Raw genomic sequence first — 21,129 nt, forward strand, 5'->3', positions numbered from 1 at the left:
ACGAGGCACAGGCATAAAAAGCCTTCCCAGGATCGCACTGATCTGTGTTTTCCCTCGGTGTTGTCAGCCATGGCACCGACACAGGCATTTTAAACAAGGCTTGCAGATCTCTTCATATTTTCCAGGGGGAGGTATCAGTCCCTGCAGGGTCAATAGAAGCTGCTTGGTCCTTACCTGTCATAAACTCCATTAGCAGCCACATCCTCCCCCTCTGCTGCCTGCCGCTCCCGGCACGACCTGCACACAAACACCTCGAGCAGCTCTGCATCCTGCAGTGTCCCCCCCCTGAGCCCCTGCTGCCTTGCAAAGTAGCACAGAAAGGCTGCTGCAGCCTGGGAAAAACCTGGACTGAAATGGTGTTGGCTTTGTTTTCCTTGGCCTTGCAGGCTGGCAGCGATGTCTCACCGAGCTGGACTCCTCTCTGCTGCTGCTGCTGCTGCTGCCAGAGTCAACCTGCTGCTCTTGCTGCTTGCTGTGCTGTTCTCCTGCTCCAGCCTCAGTGATGGAGTTCCTGTAAGTGTTGGCTCAGAAACAGCCGTGGGGTGACAGCCTTACCTGATCTCCCTGTGGGGCCAAGCAGGGTGTAGCAAGGTGTGATGGTTTGGGTGTTCCCCCTCGCCCCCCTACACTTAGAAATCACCCAGATTAGTCTCAGCTGGCTCTGGGAATGTGAGTGAAGCTATTTATTTACAGCTGGCACAATAGACAAGCAGATATTTACACTATATACAGCTAGAGACAGAAATACACAAGGTAAAAGGTAATAGAGAAGCACAACTCCCCTCCCAGAAACCTGAGTCCCCAGGAAGGGCTCTCAACCACCCCTTCACCTTCCCCCTGCCCCTCTCAACCTTGCCCCAGTCCCAAGGAAGAATGGAGGTTCTGCCAAGAGGTTATGAAGGCCAAGTGGAAGGGTGTGTTAGAGAGATGCAGCTCAGTCAGCAGCCTAAGCAAGAGTGAGAGAAAATAGCCAGAATGTTATTTAATGTTTTCATTTCTTCTTCCCATACTTCTCAGGGAGACAGTGAGGGAAGTAGACATCACCACTGTTTTCCTTTCATAGCCTGTAATCATAGAATCACCCAGGTTGGAAGAGACCTCCAAGATCATCCAGTCCAACCTAGCACCCAGCCCTATCCAGTCAACCAGACCATGGCACTAAATGCCTCATCCAGGCTTTTCTTCAACACCTTCAGGGTCTGCAACTCCACCACCTCCCATTCCAATGCCAGTCACTCTCTCTGTGAAGAACTTGGATCCCTGGAAGTGTTTAAGACCAGGCTGGATGAAACCTTGAGCAACCTGCTCTAGTGGGAGGCGTCCTGCCCATGGCAGAGGGTGTGAAACTGGATGATCTTTAAGGTCACAGTATCACAGTATCACCAAGGTTGGAAGAGACCTCACAGATCACCAAGTCCAACCCTTTACCACAGAGCTCAAGGCCAGACCATGGCACCAAGTGCCACGTCCAGTCCTGCCTTGAACAGCTCCAGGGAGGGCGACTCCACCACCTCCCCGGGCAGCCCATTCCAGTGTCCAATGACTCTCTCAGGGAAGAACTTTCTCCTCACCTCCAGCCTAAATCTCCCCTGGCACAGCCTGAGGCTGTGTCCTCTCGTTCTGGTGCTGGCCACCTGAGAGAAGAGAGCAACCTCCTCCTGGCCACAACCTCCCCTCAGGTAGTTGTAGACAGCAATAAGGTCTCCCCTGAGCCTCCTCTTCTCCAGGCTAACCAATCCCAGCTCCCTCAGCCTCTCCTCGTAGGGCTGTGCTCAAGGCCTCTCCCCAGCCTCGTTGCCCTTCTCTGGACACGCTCAAGCATCTCAATGTCCCTCCTAAACTGGGGGGCCCAGAACTGAACACAGTACTCAAGGTGTGGTCTAAGCAGTGCAGAGTCCAGGGGCAGAATGACCTCCCTGCTCCTGCTGACCACACCATTCCTGATGCAGGCCAGGATGCCACTGGCTCTCTTGGCCACCTGGGCACACTGCTGGCTCATGTTCAGGCAGGTATCAATCAGCACCCCCAGATCCCTCTCTGTCTGGCTGCTCTCAGCCACTCTGACCCCAGCCTGTATCTCTGCATGGGGTTGTTGTGGCCAAAGTGCAGCACCCTGCACTTGGAGCTATTGAAGCCATCCCCTTGGACTCTGCCCATCTGTCCAGGCGGTCAAGGTCCTGCTGCAGAGCCCTTCTGCCCTCCAACTCAGTCCCTTCCAACTCAGGCCATTCCATAATTCCATGATTTCCCTTTTCCTGCACTGCCCTACAGGAACTCTGCAGTGGCCACATCCTTCCTTTATTGCCAGCAGCCCACAGGTTGCCTCAGAGCCTTCCTGCTGAGGCATTCCAGCCTGTTGCAGCTGATTTCAGGCTGCTAAAGCAAGGAGGCTTTCTGCCTGTGAGGAGCTGCCTACTGTTCTGTAGAAAACATCTTGCTTGTGACTATTTTAATTCTGAAAACAAGCCAACCAAAAAAAAAGGGGGAGGAAGAGGATTCTACCTAATTTCTGCCTCAGTGAAGCATCACTTGTGTGTTGTTCCCCATTTTTGCCTGCAATACTGATGAAACTGGGGTCCAGCAAAGCAGCTGTGGGCCAAGCAGAGGCAGAAGCACTGTAATGAAGCAAGTCACATCCTTTTATCCTCCTTGCACATTTTGAGCTGGTAAACATCAGCCATCTCCATTATGTGTTTTAACAGATGCAACACTGGGAGGCCTGTTGGTAAATTTACAATGGCTTGTATCCTTAAGCTTCTGTTGGGATAATAATATAGTAGCATAAATAAGCTAAGTAATAACTGCTCTGACTCATTTATTTCAGTCCTGTGGTGTCTTGGCTCAGAAAACATTCACATTGATTTTCATTAGTGGAACCTGGCTTTTGATGCTTCTGATTATTACTGAGCTTTAACCATTTGTCATCGTTTGAACAATTGGAAGGCTCTGATGGCACAAAGCAGGAGTTGAGCTCTGCTTCCTGGTCTCTTGCCCAAATGTCCATCCCTCCTGACAGATAAAATCAATCCAGGTTTGTCACCCCACTTCAGGTGCTGTCACTGTTGGGGACTAATTCATAGAGTCACAGAATGGTTTGGGTTGGAAGGCACCGCTAAAGGTCGTCCAGCCCAACCCCCTGCAGACAGCAGGGACAGCCTCCACTAAAGCAGGTTGCCCAGAGCCCTCTCTGGCTTCATCTTGAGTATCTCCAGGGCTGGGGCCTCAACCATCTCCCTGGGCAACCTGTTGCAGTGTTCCAGCACCCTCATGGTGCAGAGCTCTAAGCAGGTTGCTTAGAGTCTTGTTGAGCCTGACCTTGAGTACCTCCACGGATGGAGCCTCAACCATCTCCCTGGGCAACCTGTTGCAGTGTTGCAGCACCCTCATGGTGCAGGACTTGTTCCTAACCTCTAATTTTGCCCAAGGCCCCTGCAATCATCAGGGACACCCTCCACTAGGTGAGGCTGCTCAGAGCCTTGTTGAGCCTGACCTTGGCTATCTCCTGATGTCCAACCACTGGAGGTGTTTATGCGACGTGCAGATGCGGTACTGAGGGGACATAGTTTGATGGCCACCTGGCAGTGCTGGGTTAATGGTTGGCCTCAATGATCTTAAAGGTCTTTCCATCCAAAATTGATTTTATAATCCCTGCAATATTGTCTGCAGATTGACCAGTTCAAGCTTAAATCTCTCCCACCACCCCTCACTGACATGGCAGTGCCAACAACAGCACCACCAGCACCTTGTGTGTCTGCAAGCACAAAAACCTCCTGCAGTGTTCCACTACCTTCGTGGTGCAGAGCCTGTTCCTAACATCCAAGCTGCATCTGCTCTGCTCTCATTTCAAACCATTACCCTTTGTCCTATCACTGCAGGCCTTTGCAAACAGTCCCTCTGCAGCCTTCTTGTATCCCCTTTAGGTACTGGAAAGCAGCTCCAAGGTCTCCCTGGAGCCTTCTCTCCTCCAGGCTGAACACCCTCAGCTCCCTCAGCCTGTCCCCACAACAGAGGTGCTCCAGTCCCCTGATCATCTTTGTAGCCCTGCTCTGGACCTGCTCTATCAGGTCCACGTCCTTGCTGTGCACGTTGTGCTCAGGCTGGCATTTCTCTTGCCACAGAAAGCCTTCTTCTAGGCTGAGTAATGCATCTTTATATGCAAAGCACCCAGGTTCTGCCAGAAAATACAGCCAGAGGCTTTGTTTGCCAAGAGGTGGAAAAAGCAAAGGCAGACCATGGTCTCAAACTTCCAGTTAACCTCTTAATCGACCTTTTTTTTTCTTCCCTGTGAAAACTCTTTGCAGGATTAATATCAAAACACTTCCTGAAGTGAGCTGTAACTCTCACTCTAATTGCCAGCACTTAGGAATAATCTTTCCCTGGTTATTGGAAATTATTCATTGGCATCGTCCTTGGCGATATCAGGAGCTGATAATCCTCCCTGCAATGGAAGCTGAGCTGGCTGGGGCAGCTTATCTGTTCCTGTGAAAAGCAGCACAGCACAAACCTGCTTGCAGAGCACTTAATAGCCTGGTGTGAGGTAGTATTGGGTCGTTACTTGCTGTGTGCTCTCCATAATTTTACCCCTTGCAGTTCTGCCTGACTCCCACCAGCTCCCTAGGGAGCCTTTCCAGTCCACTGTGAGGTTTCCCTCGCAGCAAAGAATTTTTTTCCCTGCTTTTCATCCTTCTTTTTACTTTTTTTTTTTCACACATTCACAGCTTGCAGCAGGTTGGAAGCAACCTTCGAAGGTTATCTTGTCCAAGCCCCCTGCAGGCAGCAGGGACGCCTCCAACTAGAGCGGGCTGCTGCACAGGGATGCAGCAAGGCTGATCTTGAACGTCTCCAGGGTTGGGGGCTCAACTGCATCCCTGGGCAGCCTGCTCCAGTGTTTCACCAGCCTCGTTGGGCTTAACTTTCTCTTGATGCCTAACCTAAATCTGCCCTGCTCCAGTTTCAAACCATTGTCCCTCCTCCTGTCCCCACAGGCCCTTCTGAAAGTCCCTCCCCAACCTTCTTGTAGATTTCCTTAGAATCATAGATTCAACCAGGTTGGCAGAGAGCTCCAAGCTCATCCAGCCCAACCTAGCACCCAGCCCTGTGCAACCAACCAGCCCATGGCACTAAGTGCCCCAGCCAGGCTTGGATTCAACACCTCCAGGCACAGCCACTCCACCACCTCCCTGGGCAGCCCATTCCAGTGCCAATCACTTTCTCTGCCAGGAGCTTCCTCCTAACAGCCAGGCTCAACCTGCCCTGGCACAACTTGAGACTGTGTCCCCTTGTTCTGTTGCTGCTTGCCTGGCAGCAGAGCCCAACCCCTCCTGGCCACAGCCTCCCTGCAGGCAGCAATGAGCTCTGCCCTGAGCCTCCTCTGCTGCAGGCTGCACCCCCCCAGCTCCCTCAGCCTCTCCTCACAGGGCTGTGCTCCAGGCCCCTCCCCAGCCTTGCTGCCCTTCTCTCAACACCTTCCAACACCTCAGCATCTCTCTTGACTTGAGGAGCCCAGAGCTGGACACAGCACTCAAGGTGTACTTCAGATATTGATATACAACCCTAAGGTCTCCCCAGAGCTTCTCTTCTGCAGGCTGCAGAGCTCCCATTTTCCCCTCTGTGTAACGTTGTACCTCTCCTGCCAAGCTGCCCTGCCACACCTCTGCCATCTCCCTGCTGCACTTCCCCTGTGGGTGGTGATGAATTAAATTGCTGCCTCATTGTTTTAAAAGCCTGGGAGGACACTGGGAACAGGTGGGGAAAAGGAGGCTCCTGTTTTGAATCCTGTGAGCAAGTCTCTGTGTTTTCCCCCTGTTCTATTTTGGAAAGAGCTGAACTATTTTAGCTGAAATCTTCAACAAGCCTGAAATAAATGCATTTAAGGGGGGAAAAAAATATAAAACCCAACAAAAAAACCAAACCCAACAAAAACCCAAACCCAACACACGACAACAAACCAAACAAACCACCCTAATGCTTGAGGCCTTCCACTCATGTGGAAAAATTCAGCTGAAGAAAAGTTAAAGTTTGACATATTTTTAGGCAAGGGGAAATAAAAAAAGGTCCCTGTCAGTGTTACACAACCCTGAGAGCAACCAAGGCTCCTGGCTCTGCTTCTACCATAGGTGAGCCTCCTGCTTTTTAAACCTGCAGCTGTCACTGGGGTAGGAAAAGAAGCTGCACTGCCTTGTTCAGCACAAATGTCATCCTAGTTATGCATCTTTAACCTTTGATATACTTGAAATCTAAATTTAACCATCTGAAAAGAAGCACCAAGGCAAGAAAAAACAAAACCCCAAACCACCAAACAAGCACCAAAAACCCCACCCCAAAACAATAATAATGAAAGAAAGCAAATCTGCTGGTGAGGGAGAAAATGTTGTATGCTCAGCTGGCACTAAATCACCCAGCTGCAATTGCTAATGAGCCGAATCTCTTCCACCCCAAAAGGAGTTTGCCCTGACCAAAATAGAAGAGGGTGACATCAAAGATGAGAGTGGGAAAGAGCCTCTGCCAGAAGATGATGCTGATCCTGAGGACCTGGAAGTGTTTTACCCCACACATCAGTGGCAAACCATCCGCCCAGGTAACTTGCTGATGGCTAATTATAGCTTCCCTCTGAGGCTCCTTCCACCTGTTGGTGCTGCCAGCAGCTTTGAGTAGCTCTGAGTGCTTGCTTGTTTCCCTGACAGTCAGCTCCTCTGCTGCTGTGCAGACCCAGTGGCTCAGAGGAGGGGCAGGAGGCTATTGCTGAGCCTACTGGCCATGGGAGCAGTGCAGGCTTTCCCCACCCCCTGGTAGTGCTTTGCCTTTTGCTGTTGTAGAATCATCAAATCACAGAATGGTTTGGGTTGGAAGGGACCTCAAAGCTCAGCCAGTTCCAAGCCCCTGCCATAGGCAGGGACACCTCCCACTAGAACAGGTTGCTCAAGGTCTCATCCAAGCTGGCTTTGAACACCTCCAGGGAGGTTGTGGAGCACAGAAGCACCCAATGTGATCTTTGATCACATTGGGTGCTTCTGTGCTCCACAACCTCCCTGGGCAGCCTGTGCCAGGGTCTCAACACCCTCAATCTGTGCCAGGGTCTCAGCACCCTCAACCTGTGCCAGTCTCTCAGCACCCTCAACCTGTGCCAGCCTCTCACAGAATGCAATTGAAGACTCAGACTGGAAGAAGCTTGATTGAGATTAGACATCAGGAAGAAACTCTTTCCCCATGAGGTTGATGAGGCACTGGAACAGGTTGCTGAGAAACATTGTAGAAGCTCCAAGCTTAGAAGTGTCCAAAGATGATGTCTTTGCCCACGACAGGAGTTTTGGAACTGGATGGTCTTTGAGATCCCTTCTAACCCAACCCATCAATGACTCTAAGACAAAAATAAGCAGGCAGGCTTCTCTGCAAAGCTGATGCACTGGGGACAGCTGTGGAGAGGATAAGCCTTTTTAAACACACACCTGCATGCCTATGCAGAGAGATTCCAGCAATTAGGATGATCAGTAAGCCAGCCTCGGGGGGTTTGAGCAAGGTGTTTAATCCACTTGTGCTGTGGTGGTGCTCTCATGTGTGTGCAGGTGTAATGCTGCTCCACCTCAGAGGGGTGAGCTACTCAGTAGTTAATTCCTCTAAAGTGCTTGGAACTTAGGAGAGCTTTATCCTGACTGAATAAATACAGGATCCATTTGTCTCAAAGTTTCTGCCAGGTGCAGCAGAAAGACTTTTCCAGGTGTAAATCTTTGTGTAAGGTAAGTGTCTAGCAGGAGCCCCTGTGTTTCCCACAGCATCACTGTGTGCTGCTGTTTCATTTGGTGTCCTTATCTATGGGAGGCCTGTGCTGGTCCTGCTCAGCATGCAGGCTGGTGGCTCCCCACCAGCTTTGGTGAAGCAGAATGTGTGTAAGCTTGCAGTTGCTGCTTTGGAACCTTCTCTGTGGCTTGGTTGGTTTGTTCTGCTTCAGTTGGCCCAGGTGGCCAAGAGAGCCAGTGGCATCCTGGCCTGCATCAGGAGTGGTGTGGCCAGCAGGAGCAGGGAGGTCATTCTGCCCCTGTACTCTGCACTGCTTAGACCACACCTTGAGTGCTGTGTTCAGTTCTGGGCCCCCCAGTTTAGGAGGGACATTGAGATGCTTGAGCGTGTCCAGAGAAGGGCAACGAGGCTGGGGAGAGGCCTTGAGCACAGCCCTACGAGGAGAGGCTGAGGGAGCTGGGATTGGTTAGCCTGGAGAAGAGGAGGCTCAGGGGAGACCTTATTGCTGTCTGCAACTACCTGAGGGGAGGTTGTGGCCAGGAGGAGGTTGCTCTCTTCTCTCAGGTGGCCAGCACCAGAACGAGAGGACACAGCCTCAGGCTGTGCCAGGGGAGATTTAGGCTGGAGGTGAGGAGAAAGTTCTTCCCTGAGAGAGTCATTGGACACTGGAATGGGCTGCCCGGGGAGGTGGTGGAGTCGCCGTCCCTGGAGCTGTTCAAGGCAGGATTGGACGTGGCACTTGGTGCCATGGTCTGGCCTTGAGCTCTGTGCTAAAGGGTTGGACTTGATGATCTGTGAGGTCTCTTCCAACCTTGGTGATGCTGTGGTTTTGTAGCAGTTTCACGTTGGCCACGTGCAGTAAAGGGCTTGTGGAAGTGAGGAACTTGTCACCATTCAGTTACTCTTGTATAAGCTTCAAATGGTGACCTGGCTCCTTGTGTAGCCCCCACAGATCCTCATTTCAAGTGTGTGTGCAGTTTTACAGTCGTGGAATCAACCAGGCTGGAAGAGACCTCTGAGCACATCCAGTCTAATCCATCACCCAGCCCTGTCCAGTCAGCTGTTTCAGTTGGACAAGCCCTTTAAGGTCATCCAGTCCAACCATTATCTTACTCTGGTGCTAAGCTGTGGCCCTCAGCACCACATCTCTGCAGCTTTTGTACACCACCCAAGGATCAGTGCTGGGCCCAGGCCTGTTCAATGTCTTTATTGATGATCTAGATGAGGGGATTGAGTCCAGCATCAGTGAGTTTGCAGATGACACCAAGCTAGGAGCAGGTGTTGGAAGGTAGGAGAGCCCTGCAGAGGGACCTGGCCAGGCTGGATGGGTGGGCAGAGGTCAAGGAGATGAGATTTAACAAGGCCAAGTGCAGGGTTCTGCACTTTGGCCACTATAACCCTGAGCAGCACTGCAGGCTGGGGGCAGAGTGGCTGAGAGCAGCCAGGAGGAAAGGGACCTGGGGGTACTGGTGGATAGTAGGCTTAAGATGAGGCAGCAGTGTGCCCAGGTGGGCAATAGAGCCAATGGCATCCTGGGCTGGCTCAGGAGCAGTGTGGGCAGCAGGAGCAGGGAGGTTCTTGAGCCCCTGTGCTCAGCACTGCTCAGGCCGCCCCTGGAGTGGTGTGCCCAGTTCTGGGCCCCTCAATTCAAGAGATGTTGAGGTGCTGGAAGGTGTTGAGAGAAGGGTGACAAAGCTGTGAGGGGCCTGGACCACAAAGTCTATGAGGAGAGGCTGAGGGAGCTGGGGGAGCTGGGGGTGTGCAGCCTGGAGAAGAGGAGGCTCAGGGTAGACCTCATTGTTGTGTACAACTACCTGCAGGGAGGCTGTAGCCAGGTGGGGTTGGGCTCTTCTCTCAGGCAAGCAGCAACAGAACAAGGGGACACAGTCTCAGTTGTGCTGGGGCAGGTCTAGGCTGGAAGTTAGGAGGAAGTTGTTGTCACAGAGAGTGATTGGCACTGGAATGGGCTGCCCAGGGAGGTGGAGGAGTGGCTGTGCCTGGAGGTGTTGAAGCCAAGCCTGGCTGGGGCACTTAGTGCCATGGTCTGGTTGATTGGCCAGGGCTGGGTGCTAGGTTGGGCTGGGTGAGCTTGGAGCTTTCTTCCAACCTGGTTGATTCTATGATTCTGTTCCTGCAACAGACAGAGTCTCTGCTGAGGATGCAAATGTCTTGGTTTAAAGTCTGGATCTTGAATTTTGAGCAGTAGCAGGGAGCTCAGAGCTCTGTTTCCTCCTCCATCACCCTCCTGATTGCTCTCATTGCTGCCTGGCCCTGCCACTGCTCACATTAACATCTGTATTTCCAGTTTTGCTTTGCTGTTCCTCATTCCCTGCTGCATCAAACCTTGCTTCCTCCAAACCTGCAGCAGTGTCATCAGCCTGTAACGTGTCAAATCCCTCCACCAATTCCAGTTGTTGTTGTGTAGGTGACACTGCTCTGAGCAGTTGCTCCCTGCAGTGTGAGCTGAGTTTTCTGCAGGTGCTTCCCTGCACACCTCTGGCTGCAAACACAGAGAGACAGTTGCCCTGAGAGCTTTGCTGCCTGTGAACTGCAGGCAAGGAGATCTGTTGTCTCTTCTGCCAGCCAGCTGGGCAGCTGCTGGGCTGTGGAAGGGGGGGTTAAACTTCTCAGAGTCCTTTAGCACTTTGTTAGGCATTGCTGCTTCCTGCCTTGGCTCTGAAGAATGAAGCAGCACAGCTGGGTTAGGCAGGAGAGTAACTCTGCCTTGGAAAGGCTTCCAGCACCCCCAGAGCTCAGCACTGCAGCCACTTCCCTGTTGTGTCTTTATTGTGATCTGGACAAGAGGATTGAGGTCAGTTTGAAGGTGACACCAAGCTGAGGGGGAGTGTTGGTCTGCAAAGGGGGCAGCACAGGCTGGATTGATGGGCTGAGGCCAGTGGCATGAGGTACAACAAGGCCAAGTTCTGGGTCCTGCTCTTGGATCACAGTGAGCCATGAAAATTGCTCAGCAGAGAAAGGTCTGGGAGTGTTGATTGACAGCAGCTGAAGATGAGCCAGGGTGTGCCCAGGTGGCCAAGAAGCTCACCAGCATCCTGGCCTGGATCAGCAATGGTGTGGCCAGCAGGAGCAGGGCAGGAATTGTCCCCCTGTACTGGGCACTGGGTACCTTGAGTACTGGCTTCAGTTTTGGGCTCCTCACACCAAGAGGGCCACTGAGGTGCTGGAGCAGGTCCAGAGAAGGGCAGCAAAGCTGGTGAAGGGTCTGGAGAACAGGGCTGAGGGAGCTGGAGCTGTTCAGCCTAGAGAAGAAGATGCTGAGAGGACACCTCATTGCTCTACAACTGTCTGAAAGGAGGCTGTAGTGAAGTGGGGGGTTGGGCTCTTCTCTCAAGCCTTTTCCAACTTAAACATTTGTATGATTCTATGGCAGCCTTGTGAGTCAGAAGCTCTCTAGTGCAGCACAGCAGAAGTGACTCGCTTCAGGTGCTGCCTACACTAGGCTCTGCTGGATGTGTGGAGCTGAGTCTGCCAGCAGGAACACCCCTCCACTCCTGCAGGGCATCTTGCTTGATGCTTGCAGCAACCACAGGCTGCTCTTTGTAGGTTGCAGAGATGAATGGAAAGGTTGGATGGGGCTGATGATCTTCTCTGTCAATGTGATGTTTCCTTGGAGGTTCTGTATGTAAAAGCTTTTCCTCCCTGTGTCCAGGTGACCTCAAAAGTGCCATGCAACTTCCCAGAGCATGGGAATGATTTCCTGGGAATTACTTTTGTTAGTTGGGCATCATTTTTTTCCCCTCTGTTTTCCTGATCACTGACCAGCAGTTCTGCCACCCAATGTCAGGGTCTGAGATGGCTCCTCTAGGAAAACATTGCTGGGGAGGTAAGAGACAAGGTTTAACTGGGAAGGCAAAATCATCTCCTCAGCAGCCCAGTGGCTCTGCAGAGCATGGAATCATAGAATCAGGCAGGGCTGGAAGGGACCACAAGGAGCAGCCAGTGCCAACCCCCCTGCCATGCCCAGGGACACCCTACCCTAGAGCAGGCTGCACACAGCCTCAGCCAGCCTGGCCTCAAACACCTCCAGCCATGGGGCCTCAACCACTTCCCTGGGCAACCCATTCCAGCCTCTCACCACTCTCCTGCTCAACAACTTCCTCCTCACCTCCAGCCTCACTCTCCCCACCTCCACCTTTGCTCCATTCCCCCCACTCCTGCCACTCCCTCACAGCCTCAAAAGTCCCTCCCCAGCTTTTTTGGAGCCCCCTTCAGATGCTGGAAGGCCACAAGAAGGTCACCTGGGAGCCTCCTCTGCTCCAGCCTGCACAGCCCCAACTCTTTCAGTCTGTGCTCACAGCAGAGCTGCTGCAGCCTCTGAGCATCCTCCTGGCCCTGCTCTGGACACTCTCCAGCATCTCCACAGCCCTCTTGTCCCAGGGGCTCCAGAACTGGATGCAGTACTCCAGGTGGGGTCTCAACAGAGCAGAGCAGAGCAGAGGGGCAGAATCCCCTCCCTGGCCCTGCTGGCCACACTGCTGCTGCTGCAGCCCAGGCTCTGCTTGGCTTTCTGGGCTGCAAGTGCACACTGCTGGCTCCTGCTGAGCTTCTCCTCCAGCAGCACCCCCAAGTCCCTCTCCTCAAGGCTGCTCTCCAGCCTGGCACTGCCCAGCCTGGATTGGTGCTTGGCATTGCCTCCACCCAGCTGCAGGACCTTGCCCTTGGTCTTGTTGAACCTCCTGAGCTTGGCTTGTGCCCACCTCTGCAGCCTGCCCAGTTCCTTCTGGATGGATCCTGCCCTCCAGCCTGGCTGCTGCACCACACAGCTTGGTGTGGGCAGCAAACCTGCTGAGGATGCACTCAGTGCCTCTGCCCATGGCACTAGCAAGGAGGTTGAACAAGACTGGTCCCAGGACTGATCCCTGAGGGACTCTGCTTGTCACTGGCCCCCACTTGTCCATGGAGCCATTGACAGCCACTCTCTGGGTGCAGCCATGAAGCCACTTCTTTATCCATCCAGTGCTGCACCCATCAAACCCATGTGTCACCAGCTTGGGGACCAGGATGTGGTGTGGGACAGTGCCAAAGCCTTGCTCAGGGTCAGGTAAATGCCATCAGTTGCTCACCTCTCATCTATTCATGTTGTGTCCTGTTCCTAGAAGGCCACCAGGTTTGCCAGGCAGGATTTGCCCTTGGTGCAGCCATGCTGATTGCACCCAGTCACCTCTTCACTATTCCCCTGTCTCAGTAGTGCCTCTGAGAGGATCTGCTCCATGATCTTAGCAGGCACAGAGGTGAGACTGCCTGGCTTGGAGTTCCCCAGCTCTTCCTTCCCACCCTTTTTGAAAATGGGAGTTATGTTTCCTCTTTTCCAGGGGACAGATGAGCTCTGCCCACCTCACAGGCAGGTTTCTCAGCTGACAGTTTGAAGCTGGCAATGAATGTGTCCTCTGTCCAAGCCAGACCCTCATCTGCCCAAAATAACCAACCCTCTGCAGCCTGCCCTGCAGGTTTCCCGTTGGAGAGGAGCCAGCAGTGGGGCACAGAGAGGCTGCCTTTGGTCTGGAGCAGCTCCCTGCAGCCCAGAGAAGTGGAGCAAAGCTGATGCTGGAGATGTGGCAGCACTGGCTCTCTCTCAGGTGTGCAGAGCATGTCTGAGGAGGCAGCTCTGCTGGCCTGCACCTTTAGCTCTGTGCCTTGCAGAGCTCCCTGCTGCTGCCTGCAGTCACTCGGTAGCGTTTGCACTGCTCAGAGTCATTTTCCTAAGTGCCTAATTATACTGCAGTGTAAAAAGAAGAGGCCATGACTGCTGCTGTTGATCAAACTGCCAGAGAGAAGTTGATGTGAGCATGCTCTTGGTGCTGCTTCTGCCTTAAAGATGAAACCAGCTCATGTTCAGCAGGAAGCCAACAACACCTTGCTTAGCATTTACATATCCATAACTGCAGCTTCCACTCATCCTGGGGGCTGCTTTCTTTGCTGGTAGCTATCTTTGCTGTTCATACTTGTCTCAGGTCTTCCCCTGTCTCATTTATTCCCCAAACAAGGCTTTCCAGGGATGGAAACACAGATCTTAGAGAAAACATTCACACTGGGGTGGTGATTTCAGAAGCTGCTTTGAAGGTCTTGCTGTGGTTTCGGAGAGAAGAGACTCAGGATGGGGGAATAACTTGGTTAGGTTTTGTGTCCAGTCTTTGTCTTTCAAGTGCTTTCAGTGGCTGAGCTTTCAGCACTGCTCTAAGCCAAGAGGTTTTTAAAGCTGGGAAGAGAAGGTAATGGCAGGAGAGATCCCTTTGGCTCAGTGCCTGTCCCACAGCCCATGTGGGTGACGTGGTGGCTGGCAGTGCTTCCCTTGCACCTTGTCAGTGGCTCTCTTGCCTCCTGCTGTTGACCAGGATGTCCTAAGCTGCACCAGCTCCTGCTAATTGCTTTGCTGAATTAATGAATCTGTGAACTGTGTTCTTGGTAACCTAGACCTGACCCAAACAGGTGTGTGCTGGGCTCTGAAATCTCTCTGTCAGCAGAGTGGAGAGGAGGGCTGTGAAGAAGGCTGTGAACCCACCAGGGTGTGTGAGCTGGGAAGCAGGAACCTCATCAGCTCGGCACAGATACGCACGAAGAGGGAAGGCAAATGGGATTTCAAGCCCCTCGTTTATACCAGAGGAAATGCTGCTTTCCCAGGGTCCTTTAATGAAATCACTTGTTGCTGATGTGCAGAGGGGCAGAATCTCCACTGTGGTGGTGTTACAATCTTCTCTGGCCAGCGGCAGGGTGATTACAGCAGGTAGGAAAGCTCAGGCAGTCTGCTTGGAGGCAGAGTTATGGCCACCAGTGGCTCTGCCTCTTCTTCTTCTCCCTCTGAGCTCTTACACACAAAGCTTGTGGTATCTTAAACACATCTTGTGGCTGTCCTCCTTTTCATTGCCAGCTGCCTCCTCTCTTGCCTTCCCCAGACCCATGAGCTCTTCATGACTTCTCACCTTCACATGGGCTCCATAACACCTCTTTGTGATTCATTCCTCCTTACACTCCAAGTCTTCTCTGGCAAAAGAGCCAGGGCTAAGGTTCCTTGTGCCACCTCTAGCTCTAGTGAGAGGTACTGGAGGGCAGATGTCTCAAACATAGTAAATTCTCCATCCCTTAGTCCTGATCTGTGTGAGGAGGATCTGCCTGTTGTTGGTGAGAGGGCAGGACTGGGACTGCTCGTGGTACCATGATTCTACACCACACAAACAGTGTGGTACAGAATCCTGGAATGCTTTGGGTTGAAAGGAGCCTTTGAATGTCAGCTAGTTCAACCCCTCTGCAGTCAGGAGGGACATCTGCAGCTGGAGCAGGCTGCTCAGAGCCCCAGGTAACCTGACCTGGAATGCTTCCAGGGATGGGACAGCTCCCACCTCTTTGGGCAACATAGGCCAGGGGCTGACCACAGCATAAAAACTTTCTCACATGATGAATGCTACTGGGCTGGGGCCTTAGGCACAGCAATGACCTTTCCCAGGAGAAGACTGAGGGACCTGGAGGTGTGCAGCCTGCAGCAGAGGAGGCTCAGGGCAGAGCTCATTGCTGTCTGCAGCTCCCTGAAGGGAGGCTGTAGCCAGGTGGGGTTGGGCTCTGCTGCCAGGCAAGCAGCAACAGAACAAGGGGACACAACCTCAAGCTGTGCCAGGGGAGGTCTAATCTGGCTGTTAGGAGGAAGTTGTTGTCAGAGAGAGTGATTGGCATTGGAATGGGCTGCCCAGGGAGGTGGTGGAGTTGCCATCCCTGGTGGTGTTGAAGCCAAGGCTGGCTGGGGCACTTGGTGCCTTGGTCTGGTTGATTGGATAGGGCTGGACTGGATGATCTTGGAGATCTCTTCCATCCTGCTTGATTCTGTGAGACCTGAATCCAGTATTTGAGGTGTGACCTCACCAGTGCTGAGTACAAGGGGACAATCCCTGCCCTGGTCCTGATAAAGGAATATGGGATGGGAGCCTGCAGCAAGTAACAGAAATTGATAGGACCATCCCTGAAGATGTGCAGTGGAATTAAAAGGGCTCTTGCTTTATAAACCACTCTGTGGCTCAGGTTGGACACACCTAGCACTGCAGTTTGGATGATCTGCCCTGTAGTGTGTTGTAAATGCAGGAGGTGTCTAGATCTGTATTTAAATATTGATAATGTGAGCTCTCAGAACTGTGCAGCTCCTGGTGCTGAATCACAGAGTGGTAGGGGTTGGAAAGGACCTTCAGAGATCAGCCAGTCCATCCCCTCTGCCAAAGTGGGGTCACCTAGGGCAGGTCACACAAGAATACATCCAGATGGGTCTTGAGAATCTCCAGAGAAGGAGACTCCACAACCTCTCTGGGCAGCCTGCCCCAGGGCTCCATCACTCTTCCAGTAAAGAAGCTTCTCCTCATGATGAGGAGCTTCCAGCTTGTACCTGTTGCTCTTTGTCTTATCTCTGGACAGCACCAGAAAGGGCCTGGCAGCTTCATCTAGGCACTGGAATGGACTGCCCAGGGAGGTAGTGGAGTCAGCACCCCTGGGGGTCTTTCAGAAAAGATTGGCTGTGACACTTGGTGGCATGGTCTGGCTGATGTGGTGTTAGGTCATCAGTTGGGCTTGATGATCTCAGAGGTCTTTTCCAGCTTCAGTGATTCTGTCATCATCATAGAATCAACCAGGATGGAAGAGAGCTCCAAGCTCACCCAGCCCAACCTAGCACCCAGCCCTGGCCAACCAACCAGACCATGGCACTAAGTGCCCCATCCAGTCTGTGGTTGAACACATCCAGGCACAGCGACTCCACCACCTCCCTGGGCAGCCCATTCCAATGCCAATCACTCTCTCTGCCAACAGCTTCCTCTTAACATCCAGCCTCAACCTGCCCTGGCACAGCTTGAGACTGTGTCCTCTTGTTCTGTTGCTGGCTGCCTGGCAGCAGAGCCCAACCCCACCTGGCTACAGCCTCCCTGCAGGCAGCTGCAGGCAGCAATGAGCTCTGCCCTGAGCCTCCTCTGCTGCAGGCTGCACCCCCACAGCTCCCTCAGCCTCTCCTCACAGGGCTGTGCTCCAGGCCTCTCACTAGCTTGTGACCCACCCCTCAGCTCTTCATAGGCATCAATAAGACCCCTCTCAGCCTTTTTTCACCCTGGGATTTGGGCAGGACTGGGCTGGTTTGTGTTTGCTTAACCTGCAGGTTTTAACTGAGCACAACTTGGAAGTGTTCAAAGCCAGGCTGGATGAAGCTTTGAGCAACTTGGTATAGTGGAAGGTGTCTCTGCCCATGGCAAGGGGTTAGAATTAGCTTATCTTCAAGGTCCCTTCCAACCTAAGGCAGCCTTTGATTGCCTGCTCCTGCGATCAGCCACAGCCCTAAGTGGTGGGAACCATCCACCTGATGGTTAAATTTACCTTGTTTGGAGGGCAAGAAGTGCTCTGAAAGAGGAGAAATCATTTCCCAGAGAGGAGATCTCTCATTCCTCTCTTTTATCTTCCTCCTGCCAAAGCAGAGCTGCTGTGAGCTGCTGAGTTGTGTGCTGGGGGGGATGAGGAATCTCTATCCATGGTTTTTAGTGCTGTATTTTCTGCTCTAAAGTTAATAACCTCTGTCTGCCTGTTTAGAAGGATGAAGCTCATTAAAGAAGAGGTATTTAATAATGAGCCTATTTTTATCTTTGTCTTTATCTAACAGCACATTTATTTTAAGCTTGTAACAGTGCTTGGGAAGAGAAATGTTTTCCCTCCTGGAAAACATCTCAGGAGTGCATCCAGCCTTGGTTGTCTGGGATTTCCAGTTGGAGTGTGTTCACTCCTCCTTCCAGAGCCAACCTAGCCACACCAGGACCTTGATTTGGGTCTTTCACAAAGTGTGAGTTGGGTTCCAGTGTCACTTGATGGTCAGACACTTCTGGTCTAGGGCAGTGATCGTGCCCCTGTGCTCAGCACTGGTGAGGCTGTACCTTGAACACTGCATTCAGTTTTGGGCTCCTCAAGAAGGATATTGAGAGGCTGGAGCATGTCCAAAGAAGAGGAGGGAAGCTGGGTCTGGAGTTTTGGGCTCCTCAAGAAGGATATTGAGAGGCTGGAGCAGGTCCAAAGAAGAGGAATGAAGCTGGGTCTGGAGTTTTGGGCTCCTCAAGAAGGACATTGAGAGGCAGGAGCAGGTCCAAAGAAGAGGGAAGCTGGGTCTGGAGTTTTGGGCTCCTCAAGAAGGACATTGAGAGGCTGAAGCATGTCCAAAGAAGAGGAGGGAAGCTGGGTCTGGAGTTTTGGGCTCCTCAAGAAGGACACTGAGAGGCTGAAGCAGGTCCAAAGAAGAGGAAGGAAGCTGGGTCTGGAGTTTTGGGCTCCTCAAGAAGGACATTGAGGGGCTGAAGCAGGTCCAAAGAAGAGGAGGGAAGCTGGGTCTGGAGTTTTGGGCTCCTCAAGAAGGACATTGAGAGGCTGAAGCATGTCCAAAGAAGAGGAGGGAAGCTGGGTCTGGAGTTTTGGGCTCCTCAAGAAGGACATTGAGAGGCTGAAGCATGTCCAAAGAAGAGGAGGGAAGCTGGGTCTGGAGTTTTGGGCTCCTCAAGAAGGACATTGAGAGGCTGAAGCATGTCCAAAGAAGAGGGAAGCTGGGTCTGGAGTTTTGGGCTCCTCAAGAAGGACATTGAGAGGCTGAAGCATGTCCAAAGAAGAGGAGGGAAGCTGGGTCTGGAGTTTTGGGCTCCTCAAGAAGGACATTGAGAGGCTGAAGCATGTCCAAAGAAGAGGAGGGAAGCTGGGTCTGGAGTTTTGGGCTCCTCAAGAAGGACATTGAGAGGCTGGAGCAGGTCCAAAGAAGAGGAGGGAAGCTGGGTCTGGAGTTTTGGGCTCCTCAAGAAGGACATTGAGAGGCTGGAGCAGGTCCAAAGAAGAGGAGGGAAGCTGGGTCTGGAGTTTTGGGCTCCTCAAGAAGGACATTGGGAGGCAGGAGCAGGTCCAAAGAAGAGGAGGAAAGCTGGGTCTGGAGTTTTGGGCTCCTCAAGAAGGACATTGAGGGGCTGGAGCATGTCCAAAGAAGAGGAGGGAAGCTGGGTCTAGAGAACAGTTCTGGTGAGAAGCAGCTGAGGGAACTGTGGGTGTTCAGTCTGGAGAAAAAGAGGCTTGGGGAGAGCTCATTGCTCTCTAGAGCTCCCTGAAAGGAGGCTGAAGTGAGGTGGGGCTCAGTCTCCTCTCCTAAGGAACAAGTGACAGGACAAGAGGAAATGGCCAGGAGGAGGTTTAGGTTGGACAGGAGGAACAATTTCTTCCCCCAAAGGGCTGTCAAACCCTAGAGCAGGCTGCCCAGGGCCATGTGGAGTCCCCATCCCTGGAGGGGTTCCAAAGCCATGGAGATGTGGTGCTGAGGGACATGGTTTAGTGGTGACCTGGCAGTGCTGGGTTCACAGATGGGCATGGTGACCTTGGAGGCTTTTTCCAGCCTGGATGATTCTGTGCAACAGGTGTCTGTGCTGTTCTGAAACAACCTCCTTGAGCATCTCCAGGAAGCTTGTGGGTTACAAAATGAGTGTCTGGCTGCTCTTCCTGCTCTGCTTTAGCAGCATAAGTCTGGGAAAGAAATGGGACCTCTGTAGGGCTCTCCTGATGTCTTGCAGAACTGCTTCCCATTCATTGCCACAACACCTGTCCCAGTTTAACCTTTCAGGATGTGTTTACCTTGTGGAAGGAGTCAGTGTGGTGGTGGAGATTCTAATTAAGCAGAGTATTTCTGATTCAGAAGAGCTTTCTTCAGTCCAGAGATTGTGGTTTGGTTTTATTCCCCTCTCCTGATTTCCTGCCTGCTCCTTAAGACTGCAGGAAGTTTTGCTTAGGTCATGCACAGGATCACAGGATGTTAGGGGTTGGAAGTGACCTCTGGAGATCATCAAATCCAACCTCCCCTGCTGGAGCAGGGCCATAGCACCCAGGGCAGGTCACACAGGTAGCCATGCAGACAGGGCTGGAAAATCTCCAGGTTTTTGTAATGGGAGCCCTCAGAACTGTGCAGCTCCTGGTGCTGAATCACAGAATGGTGGAGATTGGGAGGGACCTCCAGAGATGACCCAGTCCAAGCCCCCTGCCAAAGCAGGGTCACCTAGGTCAGGTCACACAGAAACAACATCAAGTTGGGTCTTGAAAGTCTCCAAAGGAGACTTCACAACCTCTCTGGGCAGCCTGCTCCAGTGCTCTGTCACCCTTACAGTACAGAAGTTCTTCCTCATGTTGAGGTGGAACTTGCTGTGCTGTAAGCTTCCATCCCTTGCCCCTTTTCCTATGCCAGGGCACAAGTGAGCAGAGGCTGTCCCTGTCCCTTCCTTCCTGGCTCCCCAGCCCCCAGATATTGGCAGACATTGATCAGATCCCCTCTGAGCCTTCTCCTCCCCAGACTAGCCAGCCCCAGGGCTCTCAGGCTCTCATCAGGCAGTGCTCCAGTCCCTTCAGCAACCTTGTAGCCCTCCCTAGGACTCTCTCCAGTAGATCCCTGTCCCTCTTGAAGTGGAGAGCCCAGGACTGCCCTTGCAGCAGATGTTATCTGGGTACTGAATGAGTGCATGTAGCCTGTCACTTGGTGCTGCTCCTGCACCTTCCTCTTGTTGCCACTGCTGCCTGCGAGGTGTGCTGCAGATCTCCCAGGGCTGCAAAGACAGGAAGGTGCCTGTGATCCTGCAAAGAGAAAGCAGCAGCAGCAGCAGCAAGCAGTGTGTCTGTCCCAGCACTGCAGGGTGTGAATAGATTCCATCCACAATTTCCATTTGAACCCCAGCCCAGATTTCATTTGTTGGCTTTGCTGTTCAGCCCAAGCAGAACTTTTCTCTTCCTGCCTGGTGGTGTTTCAGAAACCACCTTGAAGTGGTTTTTTCCAGGCTGTGTTTTGAGCTGCATTTACATCTTGGTATCATCTGCTGCTGTTCTTCTTGGAAACAAAGCCCACTTGCTCATCATTAATTACACTATCACTTAACCTGCTAACCAGGTAGCTGCTAATTACAATCATCTCCCTGCTCTGCAACTGATGAGATGCAAAACTGATCAGACTTCTCTGTGTCTTGAGCAGCTGGAGCTGTAATGGGTGGCAAGTTGGGAAGGCTCTGACAGGTCTGGTGAAGGTGTTTGTGGACTGTATGGCACAAAGCTGGGTGGGCTTTGCTGCCCTTCAGAGGGACCTCGACAGCCACAACTCAGTTGTGGGCAGAGGCCAATGGGACAAGATTTAACAGGGCCAAGTTCAGAGTTCTACACTTTGGCTGCAACAACCCCAAGCAGTGCTACAGGCTGGGGACAGAGTGGCTGGAGAGCAGCCTGACATCCTGTGGCCCTTGGTCCTTCTCAGCAGGCTTCTGTGCATGAAGGTCCCTTCCCACAGTGGCATGGAAATCCCTTCCCACAGCAGCTGCTCCTTGTCTGCACCTCTTCCATCAGTACAACAGGGACAAGGACACCCTCCTGCTG

The 21,129-nt window shown here is 52.5% G+C and overlaps 1 protein-coding gene across 1 annotated transcript in view; it reads left to right on the top strand.

Moving 5' to 3' along the window:
- Window positions 1-384: 384 nt before the first annotated feature.
- Window positions 385-21,129, top strand: part of SIL1 (SIL1 nucleotide exchange factor) — a 117,544-nt gene continuing 96,799 nt past the window's right edge. Inside the window, exons 1-2 of the mRNA XM_064161487.1 lie at window positions 385-513; window positions 6,442-6,577. Of these exons, the coding sequence (XP_064017557.1) occupies window positions 397-513; window positions 6,442-6,577 (253 nt within the window). The 5' untranslated portion in view covers window positions 385-396. The remainder of the gene's footprint in view (window positions 514-6,441; window positions 6,578-21,129) is intronic.

This window comes from Pogoniulus pusillus, chromosome 22, assembly GCF_015220805.1.
Source record: "Pogoniulus pusillus isolate bPogPus1 chromosome 22, bPogPus1.pri, whole genome shotgun sequence".
NCBI classification, from domain to species: Eukaryota; Metazoa; Chordata; class Aves; order Piciformes; family Lybiidae; genus Pogoniulus; species Pogoniulus pusillus.